The sequence below is a fragment of the Panthera uncia genome, chromosome B1, assembly GCF_023721935.1.
Source record: "Panthera uncia isolate 11264 chromosome B1, Puncia_PCG_1.0, whole genome shotgun sequence".
In the NCBI taxonomy this organism is placed as follows: Eukaryota; Metazoa; Chordata; class Mammalia; order Carnivora; family Felidae; genus Panthera; species Panthera uncia.
Window position 1 is genome coordinate 174,160,496 of NC_064811.1, and position 21,188 is coordinate 174,181,683.

At 39.1% G+C, this 21,188-nt stretch overlaps 1 protein-coding gene across 3 annotated transcripts in view; it reads right to left on the minus strand.

Moving 5' to 3' along the window:
* TNKS (tankyrase) overlaps window positions 1-21,188 on the minus strand; it is a 212,126-nt gene that overhangs the window by 18,373 nt on the left and 172,565 nt on the right. For 2 of the 3 annotated variants that reach the window (XM_049632502.1, XM_049632503.1), the window contains 5 exons: window positions 20,806-20,915; window positions 13,413-13,601; window positions 10,124-10,361; window positions 9,432-9,514; window positions 1,124-1,244 (listed from right to left, as the gene is read on the minus strand). In XM_049632502.1, the coding sequence (XP_049488459.1) occupies window positions 1,124-1,244; window positions 9,432-9,514; window positions 10,124-10,361; window positions 13,413-13,601; window positions 20,806-20,915 (741 nt within the window). Of the gene's footprint in view, window positions 1-1,123; window positions 1,245-2,924; window positions 3,117-9,431; window positions 9,515-10,123; window positions 10,362-13,412; window positions 13,602-20,805; window positions 20,916-21,188 lie in introns of those variants that run through there. The other variant, XM_049632504.1, reaches the window with a different exon arrangement.

The window sequence follows — 21,188 nt, forward strand, 5'->3', positions numbered from 1 at the left end:
CTCAATTATTTGCAATTCAAACCTAATATATAAGGTTATATTGAACAGTACATCCAAAGACAAGAGCAGTAATGGAGATGTGTTTGGGGATCAACTTTATCTGTTCTTACAGAGTTCTCCAGCCAGGGCTCAACAATTTTTTGTTGAACTGAATTCATTCATAAACATACATGAAGCTATCTCTGATACCAAAGAGAAACACACTGTGATCACAATCTAGTCAGGTCTAAAATGTACGAATTATCCTGTAATAACTCTGTGAGATGGCTTGAGATGGTCACTTATAATCAGTTTAAAATACATTATTCTTGTTCATTTCATTATGCTTAATTTAATGCAGAGAAATAAGCGAGACTTAAGTTCAAAACCTGCTAACACTTAGTTTCATGTTGCTCTTGCAATTTTATTGGCTGCAGAGTGGCTAATTCAAGTTTTTCCCTTTTCTCCCTTTACTTTCCTATTGTAAAAGCGCTTTTAACAAATAGAAAAATGATAAAAATGGGGGTCGACAAAGGGGAAAGATAGGAGGCTTGTAACAGCAAAGTATGGTGGGAGGAAAAAGGCTGAGCTGACAACTGTGAGTGGGGAGAAAGGTTCAGGACGAGGTCAGAGAGAAAGGTCAGATTATGAAAAGCCATGTTACGAACGTCTGATTTTATCCTAAGAGCAACAGGATTCTGCTGAAAGGTCTTAAGCAATGGAGTGATCTGATCACACATTTTGAAAAGAGTCTTCTGAGTACATGCAGGGCAGGTACTGGAGGGGAGACAAAGGTGAGGGTCGGAGATAAGCTGGAAGGCGGTTGTGACAGTCAAGGAGACAGCTGACGGTGGCCAGGATTAGGTGACCTGTACTAGATTAGACAGCAGTGGGAAGCAGACAGAAGTGTAGATTCCAGAGATGTTGAGGGTATAAAGTGAGAGGGGAGAGGAGAGAACGAGTAGACGGCTAGCTAGAGCAGCGAGGGGGAGAGCCATGTCCATAACTAAGATGGGGCAGGCAGGAGGCGCTATACGAGCTGAGTGCATGCGCTCTGGGTTCAGACCACCTGAGCTCAGATGCCAGCCCTGACAACTTACTTGTTCCTTCTGAGATTTTACTGTTTTGTTTCCGAATAGCTTACCTTGTTGTCCACCTAAGAGTCTTTCTACTCCTTTGATTAATTTATGGCGGTGTCCATATGCATTGATGCCTATTTCTTTCAACTCCTCATGACCCATATCAGCCAGTACATCTAGTGTAATCTAAAAAAAAAATGGAGCAAAATTAATTGCTAAATCTTGAACTGTTCCTCAGTTCTTCCATTGGTCTTTAATGCTACAATATCCATCCAAATTAACAAATTCTTTTGTCTCCTTTATAAAACAACCTTAAAGTTGTCTTGATAATTTTATCATTTTTTAAAAATTTTTTTGAGAGAGAGAGGGTGCAAGCGAGTGACAGCAGAGAGAAAGAGAACCCCATGAGCGGCAGGGAGGGAGGGAGGGAGGGAGGGAGAGAGAGAGAGTGGGAGAGGGAGAGGGAGAAGTGGGGCTCACCCAAAGCAGGGCTTGCGCTCATCCCATGTGGGACTTGAACTCATGAACCGTGAGATCATGACCTGAGCCAAAGTCAGATGCTTACCCAACTGAGCCCCCATGTGCCCTTTATCAGCTTTTTACTCACATGAAAAACCCTCTGCTTCCAGCCGACTGTGAATTAAAATGGAAGAAACAATGCTGTACAAATATAAAATGGTCACTGCTGTATTTCCTTTTGATTATTTAATTCTACCACCTTTTGCTTTCTTCAAGACATAAGAGAGAACAACCAGAAGCATAAAATAGGGAAATACCAGGTCCCAGTATCCAGCAGGTAGCAGAGAAGAATGGTAGGGGAATGGGAGAGAGGTTTATTAGCACAATGAAACAGAATGTGGCAAAAGGAGTAAGCAGTTTTAGGTAAGTGGGATTTATATCAAGATGAAGAAGAACTTCCCAGTGCTAAGAAATATTCAAGTCTGGAAAAGGCTGCCTTAGAAAGTGGTGAGATTCAGATGAGAAGTGTTTAGTTCAAGTACAGACCATTTTATGTAGAAGCTGTATACAAAATTCTGATTTGGAAAAGAGAGAGTAGATGGTTTTCAAGTTTTCTTTAAATTCCCAGATGTAACAGTCCCTGAAGCCTAACATTCTGTTGTTGTAAAACACAGTGGTTTTAAATTTCTGGTTCTTCATCCCTGCAAATGGAGATGATTAGTTGGCTACCATCAGGACTCAAAATCACCCATTTCCTTTTGTGGACGAACAGTTAACTGTGACTCTACCGCCACCCAGTGGCAGAATTCTGAATGCACAGGATGAAATCGTGGGCAACCACATTTCTAGGGGGCTGAACATGCAATTTTCTGGCTCAGAAGAAGCTGGCCCTCTGACAGTGCAGATACTACTTTACAAGATCAGCCTTTAATTTTCTCTTTCCTTGAAAAACTGAGAAATCCTTTCAGAGACACCGTTTTCCCAACTGAAATGAGATGTGTTTTATCTATCTATAGCATTCTCTACCTTTTTACTTATACATAACATTACAAAAAAAAACAAAACAAAACAAAAAACCTGACAAATTCAGCCTGGAGTTCTGCTGATTTTTATTGTCAGAGTGAAGTATTTATAATGAGTCTGATCTCAGTGCAGCAAGCATATACCACTCATTCTCTGGAAATAATTACTATATTGCTCTTAAGTGGCCATTTGAGAAATGATTGCTCCATTGTACAAAACGGGCAATTCGCTTCCAATCACCAAAAGGAAATTTTGAGCAGAGCTTTTAAAAAGCAACAGTTTTGAAATATACATCGTGGAGACAGAATAGTTCACACCATAATAGGAGCCTGTACATTTTTAGCTACATGTAATTTAATACGCATTGGAAGCCACGCACAAGGTTGACTACATTACTGACGTCTCAGTTTTTCCTTCTAAACTTTGGTTCAGATAAAGTTGATGTACAAACAGGATCTCAATCGATGTGGTAGCTTCAATCCAAAGAAACCTTAAGCTTTTCTGAATAGCTACATATTATGTATATCTGGAAGCAGAAACCAGGTCAGCAAAGCATAGAGTGCTCTCTATGAGGTTCTAGAAAAGAAATGGAGAATGTTTAATATATTTGTTGATTATATAGCTCCATCCATAAAATAAATAGCTCAATTCCTCCTCCCAATCACCCAGGAAGTACTACTGATATACTCATAAGGAAACTGAGGCCCAAAGAAGTCATAAAAACAGTACACGCAAGAGCAGAGATGGATTGTATCGGTCTTTCCCTTGCCTATATTTCTTCAAAGGGCTGACTGGAAAGCTAAAATAACATTTAGTTGCTTGGGTTTACATGATACCCAATTTGTCCCCATACTTATCAGGCAGTGGCCACTGGAAAACCTGAAACGATAAAGCTAAGGAATTCAGATTACTGTTCATTTGTTCACTCATTCATACATATTTAATGAATACCTTCTATATGCTAGGTATTTCCTTAAAAAGTAACTAAGCATTTAATTCTAAAACTTCCCATTATAGCTCAGAAAGGTAAATAACTGTCCCAAATTGGTAGTAAAGGACTGGGGCAAGTAAACAAACAAGGCAGTACCACAAAAGTTCATGCTATGTCCTCTACCAAGGAGAAGAGAAGTAAACACTAAAATACCGTACAGGTTGGTAAATGTTTTGGAGGAATCCTATGGGAACTCTATGGAAGGTTCTTACTTGATCAAGGCTGTAGGTAGGGCTGGAAAAGATGGAAGGAACAGGAAGGTGGTCAGGAAAGGTTCTTAGAAGGTAACAGCTTGGCTAAGAAGCAAGAGCTAATCAGTCGGAAGAAGGGAAGGGTATTTAAGACAAAGGGAACAGCGTACGGAAAAGGAAAAACAAGTAAGAGAATACAGAACATTTGGGAGATTCTCAGCACTGGAGTCCAAGAGGGTGAGCATATAACATACACACAGGAAAAAAGAAGGGATGGATAGAGCAGCAGGCTAGGAATAGATCTTAATGGGCTTTTTAGATCAAGTCAAGACAGTATCCAAAAGCTCCTAGGGAGCCGTTTCAGCAGACAACACAATCAAAGTTGTATTTGACGAGGAGGATGGTAGCATTCTGCAGGGTTTGGAAGGGAAAGGGACTGTGTGAACAAGGTCAAGATGGAGTGGAGCGGAAGGGAGGGATCAGAGAAAAATTTCAAAAAGAGATGACAGGGCCTGGTAAAGAGAAATGGTTAACGAAAAAAAAAAAAAAAGGAATAGGAGTAGAGATTATCCCAAAAGTCTGAAAATTGGTGAATCTGAGATTATCCTATCAATAAAAGAAATGTAAATATCTAATATAAGGCAGGTTAGATGGGTTTTAGATATGTTGGTCCAAGATTTAGGGCTTTTATACTATTAGAAATAGATTTTTTGAAAATTATCTTTTACTCACTTCAAAAATAACTTTATTATATCTAGGAAATCACAAGTTTCTTGCGCTAGTTATTTATATCTAGCACACATTAAAATCAAATTGATCAAACCTGTCAGACTAGCTTACTATCAAAAGGAAAAAAATGACAACTGTTGGCAAGGATGTGGAGAAAAGGGAATTGCTGTTGGTGGGAATGTAAACTGGTGCAGCCACTGTGGAAAGCCGTATGGGGGATCCTCAAAAGATTAAAAATAGAACTACCCTATCATCCAGCAGTTCTACTTCTGGGTATTTATCTAAAGAAAATAAAAACACCAACTCAAAGAGACAGATGAGCCCCTGTGTTCACTGCAGCATTATTTACAATAGCCAAGATATGGAAGTAACCCAAGTGTCCATTAACAGATGAATGGCTACAGGTGTGGTGTATTTATACACAATATTACTCAGCCATAAAGAAGAAGGAAATCTTGCCATTCACGACAACATGGATGGACTTAGAGGGTATTATGCTAAGTGAAATAAGTCAGAGAGAGGAAGACAAATATATGATTTTACTTATATGTTGAATCTAAAAGAGAAAACAGAAACAGACCCACAGACATCGGAAGGAAACTTGGTTACCAGAGGAGGTAGGGGTGGGGAGTTGGGCAAGCAGATGAAAGGGATTAAGAGGTGCAAACCTCCAGTTATAAAATACATAAGTCATGGGGATGCAATGTACAGCATAAGGAATATAGTCAATAACATGGTAATAACTTTGTATGGTGACAGATGAAACTAGACTTATCATGGGGATAACTTTATCATGTATAAAAATATCAAATCACTATGATGTACTCCTGAAACTAATAAATGCCATAGGTCAATTATACTTCAATTAAAAAAATCAAATTATAATCTTTAAAATAAGGATTATCCATGTATCAATGCAATCATCTTGCATATAAAGCAAGCATCATTTTAGGCAGGTTGCCTTTTGTTTCTAATATCTGTTCATCTTCTCTAGGGTAGAGAGAGACAAAGTAGTTTTATTGGACAAAGAAAGTAGAGTTTTAATGAAAAAGCCCTTTCTTTTACTTAGGCTTAAAAGGATACAGGTCAGAGCAGAAATAACTTTACAATCATGTGCACAATTCATTGTCTTGAGTCCATTCCTTGGTCTTTCGATTTTGAAATAAAAATTTATATGATCACTTTTCATGAAAATATGTAGGTTGCCCATAAATATGTCCACAAAAAGTCTTCTAAGTCATAGCATTTCTGTTTAGGAATTGCAGTGTAAATCAAATCAGCCTTTCTCATAGAAAAAGTGTTCTAATCAGGAAGCTACGTTATAAAGGAAGGGTGAAAGTGACACTGGTATTATATTTCATTAACTATAAAAGACCTGGGTGTGTATTACTTGGCAAAGTATATGTGTTCAAACAGGCCAAGTTAGTTAAGAGACGTCTGAGAGAATAATTGTGAAGATAAGAGGTGAGGCTGTGATGTTCTGAAGGCAGTTTTCCTGATACTGGAGTAAAAGAACTACATTCCCCACTCCATTGGCAGAGAAGTATCCTTGAGCAGGAACAGAGGCACTGAGATCTTATGTGTCAAAACATCTCAGGAAACAGAACAACTCTCTGGATTAAGAGAAATAGATAAGAATTAAGTGAATATAATGTTTATACCCACTCCTTCCCTCCCTACACAAATATCTCGACCATCATCAATCACATACTCACACCCTGATATAGAATGTTAATGGGAGAAAATTCTATGGGTAAACTATAGAAAGGGTTACAGAATTACTCTATAACTAAAGGCTACTCAAGTAACACTTGGCGGTGGAAGTAAAAATTAATTTGATTGCTTGATGACTGGGCCAGAACACGAACACAGTTCAATACAAAGAAAGGTAAAATCATTTGTCTGCGGGAAAGGCGCCGTGCTGGGCAATATACATTAAATGGAATAGTCAACATATTAATTAAAAAGATATAGACATTATTCTGGCAAAAAGAAAATCGATGGAACCATTTACTCAGAACAAAAGACAATACAACGGACCAAACAGGATAAGCTGTCAAAAGGACAGACTAAAGTATTATGATCAATAAGGAGATAACCATGACATAGGAAATCAGTTACTGAGAGAATAAAGTTAAAGAGAAAAAAATAAAACACAAGATTATGTGCAAACTAACTGCAAGAGTAGAAACTGAAATCCTTTGAACATTTTTAAATAGTCATTTGGAGTTATTTGTGTGAATTAGGGTCTTCGGTTTATTAAGCAAAGATGTGTAAAATTTCACAGTTATTGTGGATCTGATCTGGGAAGAAGGGATACATTAAGATATATCTTTTGGCTTTATCAGAAGATAATGCTTTTAAAACAGCTTTCATACCTTCAGGGAGGGAATAAGGGGAAGACATTCTTACTGTTTAGAATATTCTCAGAAGAAATCTTAAACCAGAGGGTAAATCAATGGTAGGTGAAGCTAAAGGAAAAGTAATTACAGAAGTTTATAAAGTCCTCACCACTAGGGGCGCCTGGGTGGCTCAGTCAGTTGAGGGTCCGACTTCGGCCCAGGTCATGATCTCATAGCTCCTGGGTTAGAGCCCCGCGTCGGGCTCTGTGCTGATAGCTCAGAGCCTGGAGCCTGCTTCTGCTTCTGTGTCTCCCTCTCTCTCTGCCCCTAACCTACTCGCATTCTGTCTCTGTCTCTCTCAAAAATAAATAAACATTAAAAAAAAATTTATAAAGTCCTCACCACTAGACAAAGACACATCTGGTGCTTCATTAAAGCATGTTCTAAAAATTGGCACAGAAGCACAGCATGACTGAGAATTTTAACTGTCTAGACATTTGAAGGTGTTCTATTTTATAGTTAAGGGGAGTGATACGTTAAATGCCTTACCCAATTTACATAGTTAATAAGAAAAATAATCACAACCAAGATCTGTTAGTCCAGTGCTATTTCTACTCAACCGTTTTGATCAATAAGAGCATAAAAGATGAACCATAATAAACACTATAAAGAAGTTAAGCTAAAAAAAAAAAAAAAGACAAGACATTAGAACATCCTCACAGTAGAACTGCTATAAAAAAAGAAATGGTGTTTTTAATGAACTCCTAATTGACTATAAGCCTACGAAAAACCCAGAATGGGGCAAAGAGGCTAGTGAAGAATTTGGAAACTATGTACATATAAAGAATAACTGGGGAAAAAAAGCGTATAGTTATCCTAAAATAGGAGAAGCTTTGTAGAGTGGGTGGCTGGAAGGGTTAAGTCCATGATAAGCTGATTAGGTCTTAGAAATATATGAGAGGCTGTATAACATGTTGTGGTGAGCTGAATGGCGGCTCTCCATGTTTTGATTACCAGAATTTATGAAGGACCTATTTGGAAACCTTTTTTTAGGTCTTTGCATATGTAACTAAGTTAAGAATCTTGAAATGAGGAGATCATCTAGTTTTATATAGGTAGGCCTTATACCTAGTGCAAGCGTACTTCTGAAAGATACACAGGAGGAGGCTGACAGAGAAGGCAGGGTGCCCATGGAAGCACTGCAGAAAAGCAGCCATAAGCCAAAGGGGCCCGGAAGCTGGCAGAGGCATGGGAGTGCAGACCTGTCAAAAACTTGATTTTGGGGACACCTGGGTGGCTCAGTCGGTTAAGCGTCCGACTTTGGCTCAGGTCATGATCTCACGGTTCGTGAGTTCAAGCCCCGCATCAGACTCTGTGCTGGCAGCTCGGAGCCTGGAGCCTGCTTCAGATTCTGTGTGTGTGTGTGTGTGTGTGCGTGTGTGTGTGTGTGTGTGTATGCCCCTCCCCGCCCGTCTCTCTCTCTCTCTCTCAAAAATAAATATTAAAAAACAAAAACCAAAAAACAAAAAACGACTTGACTTTGAACTTCAGGCTTCCAGAATTGCCAGGGAATAAGTTTCTGTTGTTTAAGCCACCAAGTTTGAGGTAATTTCCTGTAACAGCCCTATGAAACTAATACGTTAAGTAGACTAGAAATTAGATTTCTGTGCAAAACAAGGTAAATGTAAACATAAAATTAATGGATTATATACACAGGGGCAGATTTGGGCACACTTTAAATTACAAGCGTTTTATTACACTTCCCCAAAGTGTAATAAATCATCTTCCCACATGGACGTTAAAAGAGTAATTCCTATGTAGGATCTGGGAAAGTGACTTAATGATCTCTAAACACCTTTCCCATTTTAAGATTCTACATACAGTAGCAACTAACAGTCAATTTAAACTCAGGAACTTATTATTATTCAATATTTAACACTGATCCTGGTAATAAAATCATTGATAAGTTAAAAACTCATTATCCTGTATAAAAGCAGAATGACAAACAGAAGGGTCTTAATTCATAAATACCCTAATGATGACCTCATATTAAGACCTTCATATACATGTAAGATGTACGTGAAAATAGGACAGGTCTATGAATGTGTGGCCAAGTTTAGGTTCAACATTATTTTGGACTCAACTGGACAACAGAAATTTCATAAAGAGGCAATTTTAAAAAGGTACACTTATCTAAGAATTATTTTGCTTTCCAAATTTAACAGATAAGTGCTTTGGGAAGATTTTGCTAATGTAAAATTTGTCATTGGTTTTAAGTGGAGTCAAGTCACAACAGTAACATATCGAGATGAATAAGGAACAACACTTTTTGGAAACAAAATAATGAAAGAAGATTTTGAAAACACTCTTCCGAGGTGGTTTCATGGCCTAAGTTTTGACATGTAATAAAACATATAGAGTCAAACGGCTTATAACAAAATAACAGTTAATAACTCCCACCATCTATTAGACAATTTTGGGGAGAATAATAAAACACTGGGTTCCCCTGGCTTCTTTAGAAGTTTGATGAGTTTTAACGTATTGACTAAGTGATTAAGAAGTAAAAAAGAAACAAAGGATAGCAATTAATAGCTATTACTTTTTAATAAAAAAGACTCAGCTACATATGAGAGCTTACCTGTTCTGTTTCAAAGATGTCCCGAAGGTGTTCAAGACCAAGGCTTTTCAGGAATTGGCTGATATTCATGTCAAGACCCGCAACTAAAAGAAACACATTGAAGTTTTCAGAAAGCAGTTGATCAATCTAAAGGAAGTTACAGTATTTATTCAAAGCCATGACTCTGATACCCTTGGGTGTGCAGATGATTTTATACAGCGTAAAAATAATCCAGAATACATAAATTTAATTCAGACACTTCAGGTTATCTCTGAATTTGGCAGAGAAGTAAAAGAAGAATTTATCTTATCAGTAGCATTTATATTAATTGTAATATTATAATCTAATGCTTTTAGTGAAATATTTAATAGCTGGAATTAAAAATCAAATTTACCAGTTATTGTTTCAGTTTCCACTCCTTAAACATCTTTCAGGTTTGTTTTTTTTTTTATATAATTTCAATAATAAGACTCACCAGTAGTTAAATGAAATATTATGGCTAAAAGTGGGTATACTGGAATATATGTAAGTAAGAACAAGATTGATGTCGAAAGATTTAGTCTATGAAGACAGTTCTGATAAACTGGTGTGTATATGAAGACTCACAGACAGGATGTCTTTAAGATAGGTGTTCAATACTTACTAAGAGAGGTAAGTGAAATCTATTCATTTAAAAAGCCCAAAACCAAATACGCGTTCACAAGTATACTCGCCTTCTCCCTCCTTCCTTTCTGCACCCGCTGCTCCATCCCCTGTGTTGGCCGCTCCTCCTACGGCCAGTTCCGCTAAAGGGCCAGTGAGGTTATCGATGCTGCTGGCAGCAGACAGGCAGGAGGGGGTGGATGCTGGTGAGATCAGAGAGGCACTCACTACGGTGGCCTGAGGTTTAAAACAGGTAGGTAAGGCCTCCGGGGGCATGGCATCTATCAGCAAAGCTCTGATGTCGTCTGCCTAAAAAGAGTAATACAAAAAAAACAACAAAAACAAAAACAAAAACAAAAACAAAAACACACACACACAAAAATACTATATTTTAAAACAGTAAGTTTTTCACTAAGGACAAAATGCATTCTGAAATTAGTCTTCGGCAAGTGCCTCATTATTGCCTATTGGTTTTTGATCATTTGCTTCCAGCCCCCGGCTCCAAAAAGTCCCAGCAGTTTCTTTTCTTTTCTTTTTTTTTAATTTTCTTTTTTCTTTTTTAAAATTTACACCCAAATTACTTAGCATATAGGGCAACAATGATTTCAGGAGTAGATTCCTTAGTGCCTCTTACCCACTTAGCCCATCCTCCCTCCCACAACCCCTCCAGTAACCCTCAGTTTGTTCTCCATATTTAAGTCCCAGCAGTTTCTACAGGTAGACCTGGAATCCCTATATAATTTTTTAAAAAATATTTCATCTTTTGAAGATCTGATGTACAACTTGACTTCAGTTAATAATACTGTATTATATGCTTGAAATATGCTGAGAAGAGATCTTAAATGTTCTCGCTACACACACATCCACATATACGAGAGTTAACTATGAAAAAAAGTCTAAGAGTGTAGAATGTAGACTATGTTGATTTCTGGAATGTTTTTTAACACTACATGTGCATACAGCTGTTCATACTGATCACACAATCACACATGTATTTAAAGGAGAAGTTCATCTTTTTTTTTTTTTTTTTTTTGAGAGAGAGAGAGAGAGAGCGAGCGAGCATGCACAGGTGAGCAGTGGAGGGACAGAGAGACAGGGGGAGAGAGAATCTTAAGCAGGCTCTATGCTGTCAGCGCAGAGCCCGACTGAGGGTTTGATTTCATGACCTGAGCTGAAACGCTGAGTTGGATGCTTAACCAACTGAGCCACCCAGATGCCCCTCATCTCTCATTTAAAAAAGTACCCGCTGGGGGCTCCTGAGTGGCTCAGTCAGTTGAGCATCCGACTTCGGCTCAGGTCATGATCTCACTGTTTGTGGGTTTGAGCCCCACGTCGGGCTCTGTGCTGACAGCTCAGAGCCTGGAGCCTGCTTCGGATTCTGTGTCTCCCTTTCTCTCTGCCCCTTCCCCTCCCCTTGCACTCTGTCTCCCTCTCTCTCAAAAAATAAATAAACCTTAAAAACATTTTTTTTAAAAAAAGAACCTGTTGCAGAGTGTTAATTCTCAATCTTTTCTTTAGAAGGAGTTTCTATACTTACACTATGGTTTTGTATACTGTTTAAATAACGATGATTTTTATTCATTGTGCATTATTTAGTGCACACTTAATAATTTAACGTATAATTAAAATCTGGAGACTTTTTTTTTAATGTTTGTTTATTTTTGAGAGAGACAGAGCATGAGTGGGGGAGGGGCAGAGAGAGGGTGAGGGAAAATTCCAAGCAGGCTCTGAGCTCTCAGCACAGAGCCCAATGCGGGGCTCTTACCCACGAATTGTGAGATCATGACCTGAGCTGAGGTCGGATGCTTCACTGACTGAGCCACCTGGGGGCCCCTCTTTAATCTGGAGACATTTTACAAGGATGCCACTTTAATTTGGCCAGCTTATCTGTTAACTTCACAGTTAGGCACAACTGCTGTGAGACTACGTAGGAGCCTCCAAAAACAGAAAGCCATTAATTCCCTCCTCCGTGTACGCGCGTGCCGCTCTTCCCATCAAGAGATGGCATCTATTTCCCTTCCATTAAATCTGGGTTGCCCCGCGGGTTTTTGTGACCAAGAGAACATAGAGGGAGTAATGTCTGAGGCTTTTAGTCAGGCTTTAACAGAAATGGCAGCTTCGACTTCTCTCCTAGAAGGTGTCTCCATGCTGTAAAAAAAGGTCAGGTTGGACTACTGACTCAGGAGACGCTCCGTGGAGAGAGGCCCTGTAGGATGAACGGCCGCCCCAGACCCCGCAGCTCAGCCGAGGTCCTGGCTGAAGGCAGGTGCACGTGTCACTGCCTCGCTGAGCCACCGACCCACGGAACCGTGAGGAATAATAAATCACCGTTTTATGCCACTCACTCGGTTTTGGTTAAGCTACTAAGTGTTTTGAAGTGTCTGTTACTCAGCAATAGATGTATGAAACAGGATGTGGCTTGGAAAAGTACTTCAGGTTAAAAAATTATAAATTATTGTGCATATTAATTTACTTTTCCATCTTCGGAAAAATACTGCCTAGAGGGTAATTTTTCTTGGACTCTTTCATAGTCTCAGGTAAATGATCATGAACATTAGTTGTTCCTGAACAATATGCCAAATGTAAAAGGTAGAAGATATTTTACTAGTGCAATTCTCTGAGGATATACGGTATGTTCTTCTAGGATTGTTTTCCCTCCCTGTTAGGCATGGCAAAAAGAATTAAGTTAGTGTACTGCTTAGCTTGCCTTAATAGAGTTCTGAATTATATAAAAAATACACATTAAAAAAATTCAGAAGGAAGGAAATTTGTTCTTATTCTAAGTGAAATATGCACCACTAAGGTAAACCTGCTGCTGCAAATTTTTTAAAAGTATTCATTTATTTATTTATTTAGAGAGAGGACAGCACGCACGGGGGAGGGGCAGAGAGAAAGGGAGAGAGAATCCCAAGCAGGCTCTGTCTGCATTGTCAGTGCAGAGCCCTCCGTGGGGATTGATCTCATGACCCTGAGATCATGGCCTGAGCTGAAATCAAGAGTTGGATGCTTAACTGACTGAGCCACCCAGGCGCCCCAGCTCTGTAACTTAAAGTCATCTCTGAAAGTATAAATTTAGTTTTTTTTTAATCAAAAAAAATTTTTTTAACGTTTATTTAATTTTGAGAGAGAGAGAGTAGACAGAGTGCGAGCAGGGCAGGGGGCAGAGAGACGGGGCGACACAGAATCCGAAGCAGGCTCCAGGCTCTGTGCCGTCGGCAAAGAGGCCAACACGGGGCTCGAACCCACAAACCGTGAGATAGTGACCTGAGCTGAAGCTGGACGGTTAACTGACTGAGCCACCCAGGCGCCCCGAAAGTATAAATTTGAAGCAATACTAAATAACTCAGAATGAAGACTCACCGTCGCCAGATCCAAAGGTGTCTGGCCTTCCTGGTTCTTCATAGTTGGATCTGCACCATGTGCTAGGAGTAGGGCACATAACTGTGTCCTTCCTTTCTGGGCTGCTTCATGAAGAGGAGTAAACGCCCACTTGTCTGTTGCATTTACACACGTGTTGTATTTTATCAGCAATGCCGCTATGTCCACATGCTGAGGAAAAACAAAGGATGTGAAGAGTGAAGAATGAGATTGGTGAAGCTCCATCAGGTACGCTCGTTTTATTTAACATTTCATTCCCTCTGCATCTCTATTCTCATCCTTCATAGAAGTTTCTTCCATTAAAAAAGTCCTACTTAGCCCACTCCTGCATTTTGGACTCCCGTCTTTTCTCACCCACAGAAGCTCAATTCTGCAATCACTCCTTTACCTGGTAACTCTTCACAGGGGCTTTTAACATTTTTTATTCAGCCTTTCAACACGGTCAGGTCTATCTTAAAAACGAACACACGAAATGCAACTATTACCTGACTCCACGCCTCCTACTAAAGGTCTAGTCTGTCTGTCAAACCTTTCAAACAAGTGTTCTTACTTGCTTCTTTTATGTTCCTATTTCCCTTCTAGCCACTGCAATCTGATCTATTTATTGAAATACGCGTCTCAACGATTCTCCGTGTTCTCTCTTCAGCCGTTGGGAAAGGTAATGTAACATAACAAAATGACTTTTTACAAAACTTAGTCTGTCATGTCCAAAATGACTCGAGGGTGGGGGAAATGTCAGCAGCAGACGCGTTAACTGACAAACGGCGTGAGGTGCTCAGATGCCGAACTGTGACAGAGGAAGAATAGAAAAGAAGAGCTACATTTGAGAAATTGTGAAGGAAAAGCTACTGGGTTTTAGAAAGACATTAACTACAGAGAAAGAAAGTGAGAGACAAGTCAAAGATGACTACCTCTCTTTTTGCAAAATTTGTCTAGAAGATTTAAAAAACAGAATTGGAACTGTTAACAGAAACTGAGCAGTTTAAGTGGGAATGAAACTGTAAGAAAGTTAAAGTTCACTTGGGGTAAGTAGTTTTTGAGGTAAAATATCAAAGTAATGATGTTCCGTAAATGGCCTGACACAAATGGCTAGAGCACAGATAAGGGTCTGTTTATTCACTCACTTAACGCTCTCCCACCACCTCCCCCAACAAGCACACATTGGTGAACACCTACTATGCGCCTGGCCCTGGGGGTAGGGGCCCCGGGGAGGTCTGCAAAACAGAATGTCTAGCTGATAGCTGCAGCCAGGTGATAAATGAACTCACTAAGAAAAGGAATTCAGAAAGATGGTTTCAAGGGGGATAAAGCCTTGAGAGAACAATATTTGGGGAAAGGAGAGTGGGCGAAGGGTCCCCAGAGGAGACAAAAGAGGCACTGAGAACGAAAGAACTATAAAGAGGCAGGACTGTGCAAGGCAACGTAGGAGAAGGTTTCAAGGAGAGCAGCTTCTCTCAAATAGTTAAGTTCTACATAGCATAAAGTTTGTTTCTTCCCAAAAGTCCTCATAAAATAAGCTTCAGATAAGCAATTATGCAACAGTAACATTGATTCAATGATTGGGCTTTAAGAATAATAAAAATAACCTTATTCTTATAAACATATTTAGGGATGCTTAGTTTGGTTACCTACCACTAATGAATGCATTTTTGAAATCCATTTCAACTCCAATATTCTATAATTCTGTGCAATTGGCACATTTGTGTTCTTTATGGATACATTTCCTGGCATAACTTGATCACTTTTAATAATTAACTCAGAAGCACATTATCTGTTGAGACTAAAATTCTGACTCATGCCACAGTATATTCAATTATCAGAAACTTTTGTGAGAATGAGAAGAGATGGGGAAGGTAGAAACAGAAATATCCCAAGATGAGATTTAGGCCACCCTTCTTCATATTTTCTACATGACAGCCTTTTGCTCTCTTGAAGACACACCTCAAAAAGAACAGACACTTTTTCTGAGGTAATATTAAAGCTTTTTAAAGATAATACAAGTACTTATTATTTCAGGAAAATAGTTTCAGAAAATAAAGAGAAGAAAATTTATTAGGAAAATACGAATGAAATAACATTTTTATTAAAACATTTTTTTTAATGTTTATTTTTGAGAGAGAGACAGCGTGAGCAGGGGAGGGGAAGACAAAGAGGGAGGCACAGAATCTGAAGCAGGCTCCAGGCTCCGAGCTGTCAGCATAGAGCCCGACACGGGGCTCGAACTCCTGAACCGTGAGATCATGACATGAGCTGAAGTCGGACACTTAACTGACTGAGCCACCCAGGTGCCCCAGACCAAATAACTTCTAAGGACACTCTTGCATTTGCTCTGAGAGTACAAGAAACAAAATAGGAGTAAAGGAACATCATGACACTAGGGCGTCTGAGAACAAGCTATGTTTTGTGATCCTTTTGGGATTAGGAATGATACATCATCATTATAAAACTGACTCTAACACAAAAGATAAAAATAGGTACCAACTGTGGTATTATCCAAATTACTTAAAACAAAACAAAACAAAACAAAACAAAACAATGGGGCACCTAGGTGGCTCAGTTGGTTGAGCATCCGACTTCAGCTCAGGTCATGATCTCATGGTTCGTGAGTTCGAGCCCTGCATCGGGCTCTGTGTTGACAGATCAGAGCCTGGAGCCTGCTTCAGATTCTGTGTCTCCCTCTCTCTCTGCCCCTCCCCTGCTCGTGCTCTGTTTCTCTGTCTCTCTTTCTCTCAAAAATAATAAATATTTAAAAATTAAAAAAAAAAGTTTAAAACAAAACAAAACAAAAACCCCCCAAAACGTATCTCCCTTATTCAAAGGACGTATGTTGAAAAGATATAGCTTTTTGTTCAGTTAACCCAAATCATGGAATAACTTCAAGCTTCTCTCCAGTAAGGTTATACGGCATTCAAACAATGCCTCTGATGATTCATTTTATTCTACTCCCATGTGTACTGGCAGGGTGATATAATTCGGTAGACTAATTCGCACAGGCTTCCAAAATTAGATAGTCCCAGGAAAACTACGTGTGTGTGTAAAATGAATTGTATACAAGTATATGGTATTTATTATTCAACTTTCTTTATATTGAATATGTAGTTTATGCTTGGAGAAACCAATTGCATGCTTGTTAAATTTGCTGACAGACATGTGAAAGGGCAATAAACAGGAAGGAGTATATTACTACCAAAGTAGATGAAAAACACAATTCTTAAGTCTTCTAAATAGCTACACCACTGGGACAAAAATAGTAACTGAAAATTTAAGGCTGACAAATGCAATAAATAAGCTGCAGCTTAGTTCTATACCATTTATAAGAACAATGTACTGAACTAGAAGGTCTAGAAAAGGAACTGAACTCTGCTGGAATGTTTCCAGAAGAAAGAGCCAATTAAACATAGCTTCAGAATCCAGCTGAAATGCAGAATGCTTTAAATGACAGATACTATGTAAATACTGTGAGGGCCTTAATTTAATTTTAGAAAGGTGGAAAGTAGGGAGAAGAGAAACATACTTGGGCTCCAGTTAGAACCATTTAATTGTATGAATGTCATGAAATCCACCCAATATTATACACTTTGGACAAAGCACTGAAAAATGAAAAAGTCAGCAAGTTGATTTATGAGATAATAGAAAATCACATGCTTCACGGTAAATAAATATTGAGGTCTTACATTTGTTAATAGAAAAATGAACTGTCTCGTGTAAATGTATATTAAAAATATAAGGCATTATAATACAAAACACTAAACAAGATAATGTATATTACCACTAATAGAAACTCTCATGAAATCTACACCTTTTATTTAAACTTCTTAAACTATGTGTTTCTCTGTTTAGAAAAACCGAGGTGGCAAAGTTCTTTCTGTATAAAATGGTTAAAGATATACAGACAGCAGTCTGAGCTCTCTAGAGGAAAAAAGGTAAAATACAAGTCAAAGAATAATTACCAATAAATAACAGCTTAAGTAGCTTTATGTAATTTCACAGACACCTCACATGATTATTTTATCCCCAGGCTACCAGTCATTATCTCCTACTGAAGCCAGTTAGTCTGCGTCTATTTCATGCGGATACTGAGCTGGTCAAGCACACACATTACTCCTAGGGCTGTGCAGCATAAAAGTGACATACAGCCCTTATTCTAACCAGTAGGATGGCTGTGGGGAGTGACTTATCTTATAATAATAGTTATTATCCCAGATTTTGTACTGCCTTAGGCTAGAGAATGCACTTTCCACATGCAAGGTCTCATCTAATTATCACAACAACCCTGTAAAGAAGATTTCAGCGTCTGAGTTCTACTAATGGGAAAACTGAAGATCAGAAAGATTAAGGCACTTCCTGAAGATGACTGGGTTACTGAGTCAAAGCCTAAAGACTAGATCCCAGATGTTTAGATCCTGAGTTCAGGTCCTTCCATTACACACAGCTGCCTGCAAGGTCTTGCTGGACTAAAACTCAAGAGTCATTTCTTGAAGAGCTGAAAATGGCAAAGTGTATAGTATCAGGGAGAAGCCATGTCAGCAGGGATTACTGGGTAACACTATACCCCAAACTACTCTGCGAAATAGCTTTATTTTTAACTTAGAAGTTTCTATTTCATAGGAAGTACCGCAAAAATCTCCACAAAACTGTTATTTCAGGGCAGGGCAGGCAGGGCACACAGCCAGGACAGCTCAGGCATCACTGGGATGAAGACAATATAACTAGTGTTTTGCCACTTTAATGTGGACCAGAGCCCTACGATTTCATTAAAATATCCAGCCAAGGCTCATTGTAACATGAATAAAAAGGGACTTTTGAAAGATAACAGATTTGTATACCCATAGATAATAAAAATATAATTCTATCTACCTTTTAGTTAAAAGACAGGGTAGCTTTGAAAATTTTTAGATTGTGTTTAACATTGGTCCTCGTTTTAAATGTACTAATTGAGATTGAGATAAATACTGATTTGATATGGTTATTAACAATAGATTATACGGTATACACATTGCATTAGATAAAATAATTTTGTAGAGCAGAGATTCTCAGTGGCGGGGATAATCTGACCTACTGCCAACCGGAATCACTGTGGATCATAAGGGATGCTACTGGGACATGTTGTACATGCCAAAACCCTGGCAAAAAAGAAAGGTCAAGAAACCACAAGGTAAAGCTTTTAGTGAATAACAACACATAGTCATGAACTCACAGATATTTGATTTGTGAATTCGTAAGTTGAATACCAGAAGGACTTTTAATGACTCAAAAACTCCACCTCCACAAGGAGGTAAAAATACCTACCATAAACGCATTATCTAGCCTGTTAACATTCTTCAGTAGGATGGGACAAACCAGGTTGACCAAAACCTCTACCCACATGCTCTTTACACAGCCTGGAGGATTTTCTGTTCATTTTTACTTTGAAAAATTACCTTCATTTACACAGAGCTTGGCAGCAGGGATGTGGTAACACACAGGATAACACGAGATGAAAGAATGAAACACAAAAATGTCCACTATTTGTCTCCCACGGAGTTAGAAGGAGAGAGCAGATGGATGACGGTGAAGTAAGTTCATGAAATGGCACAGGGGGCCTCTGGTCTGGGCCCTGATTGCATTACACCTTCCCTCAGCTGATGGAAGATGCTTCGAGGGAACGTGAAAGAAGACAAGACTGACCTGCACACCGCACTACTCGTTAACCACAAGACAGATCACGAGACAGTTTGATTCTCTCCTCGCGCTAGTCACCACATGATACACGTGTAAGTAACATCTCAACACCTTTCCGATCAGAGAAAAGGTAAAATACTTGACTTTTCAAGGAAGTTTTACGTTCTTTGCTCTCTGTGACAGCTGTGAAGACTGTGACAGTGGAAGACTGAAGGGACAGAGCTTAGCCACAGCCACAATGTGTAAAATACACTGAAAAGCACACAGACCCACAGAGTCTACATACAACTGACCGTGTAAGTTTTACCAGGTTGGGGCAATTACTCCTTCTACTGCCACACCCATTCTTACTCCAAAGACTCCGCTTTAAGTTCTATTGGACCCATCAGTTTGATAAACTCGTAACTGAAGCTTTATCAAACAGATTAGTGGAACACAGTATGGAGAGAAGGATCACGCTAAGAAGTGAACGTTAATCTCCAAACAATACGTATTTGTAGTTCTAACACAGAGGTAAAGAAATTCTACATAACTGTGTAAGCAGATGGTAGCGGTAAATATTTAGCGTGTCTGGTCTTCAGGAGAAACATATGCTGTGCAGTGAAACTGGGCATCTTATATGAAGGAAGGTTAAAATTCTAATAAATGTCATTAAGATAATCATCTTTGCACAGATTACTGCAGTTCCAAGAGGATTTCAGTATAATAATACATGCAGTAAATATGGTAACTTTTGATGAATTTATGTGACATTTGGAAGTATAATTTTCTTTCCTGTTTGTCCAACTCCAACTAGACTGTTTGCTTTTCTTAAGAGTATTCCCACTCAGACTGTCATCTCTCTCAAATACAGATTTTTGCAGAGGGGATATGAGAAGATGAGGACATTCCTTATGGAGGGCAAGGGGGAAAGACAGTAAGAGAATATGGAAATCACAATGATTAGGTTTTACTTAATAGCTTGTTAGGCTTTTGCAAATCCAGAAACTGTCCTCAGCAATAGTGATTCCAGCTGTGAGAACCCCTGGTATGTACGATCGGGCATCTGTGGGTTTTTATAATCAAATAGGGACTTAGTGAATGAACAGATAAGCACATGAACATTCATCCTGCAGGATTATTCCTGTGTGATTCAGGCCTGAGTGGGCCTGGGTGACTTCCAGGCAGTCAGTTTCAACAGACATCATCAACACACTGCAAAACACTCCCCTTCCTCGTCCTCTTTCAGCTGATGATTACAGTTCCAGTGCTTGGAGAATGGCTCTGGGCTCTCACTGCGGGGCTTTAGCTAGTCAATCAAATTCTACGAAACCGTATGTACCAAGAGCTGAACCATTTACCTGAATATTTTTAAGATGCAGACGATAAACAAAAGCAAGCATGATTTCTATGCCTGCAAATAAAAAGCCTCCTGGGTCTTACGGTTTCTAAAAGCTCTATCATCTGTAACAATAAATATTAAATGAGCAGCCATTACACACCTATTACTGCGCTAGACAATGTGAGGAGAACAGGGAGCTGTAAAGAGCACGGCCCTTGACCAAAAAGGTAGTTAAGCTTAACTGGGAAGGCTAGAAACGCGCTGAACAGGAAGACTAAGATTGTCCTAAATTATGTTGTTGGTTAGGTATCTACTTACTTCATGCACAGTATGCATTTGATAGAATAGTAAATGTCAGTGAAGTTTTCTAGACTTGAAATGTAGCATGCTCACCCCATAGGATGCTGCGTTATGAAGAGGAATTAAACCACCTTTGTCTTGGGCATTAACATCTGCTCCGTGCTCCAGAAGATATTCAGCTACCTCCAGGTTATTGTAGCCTGCTATTAGAGTGGAAGAGGCGAACATGTCAGATTAAAGAACTATATATTTCTATCTATGTATACAAATCACAAGGGCTGAAAAACGTGACGATTTTAATACTTTTTGCTCATCTGAGCAGCTGATACTACTCTCACGTGACTAAGAGCCTTTATGATAAGGCGTCATACAAAATGAAGCCAATCAAAAGCATTTTACTATTTCTGTCCAGCGTCTCCCTCATCTTCTGGTGAGCTGTATCAGGTATCCGAGCAAGCACCGTGAGCCTCAGGGGG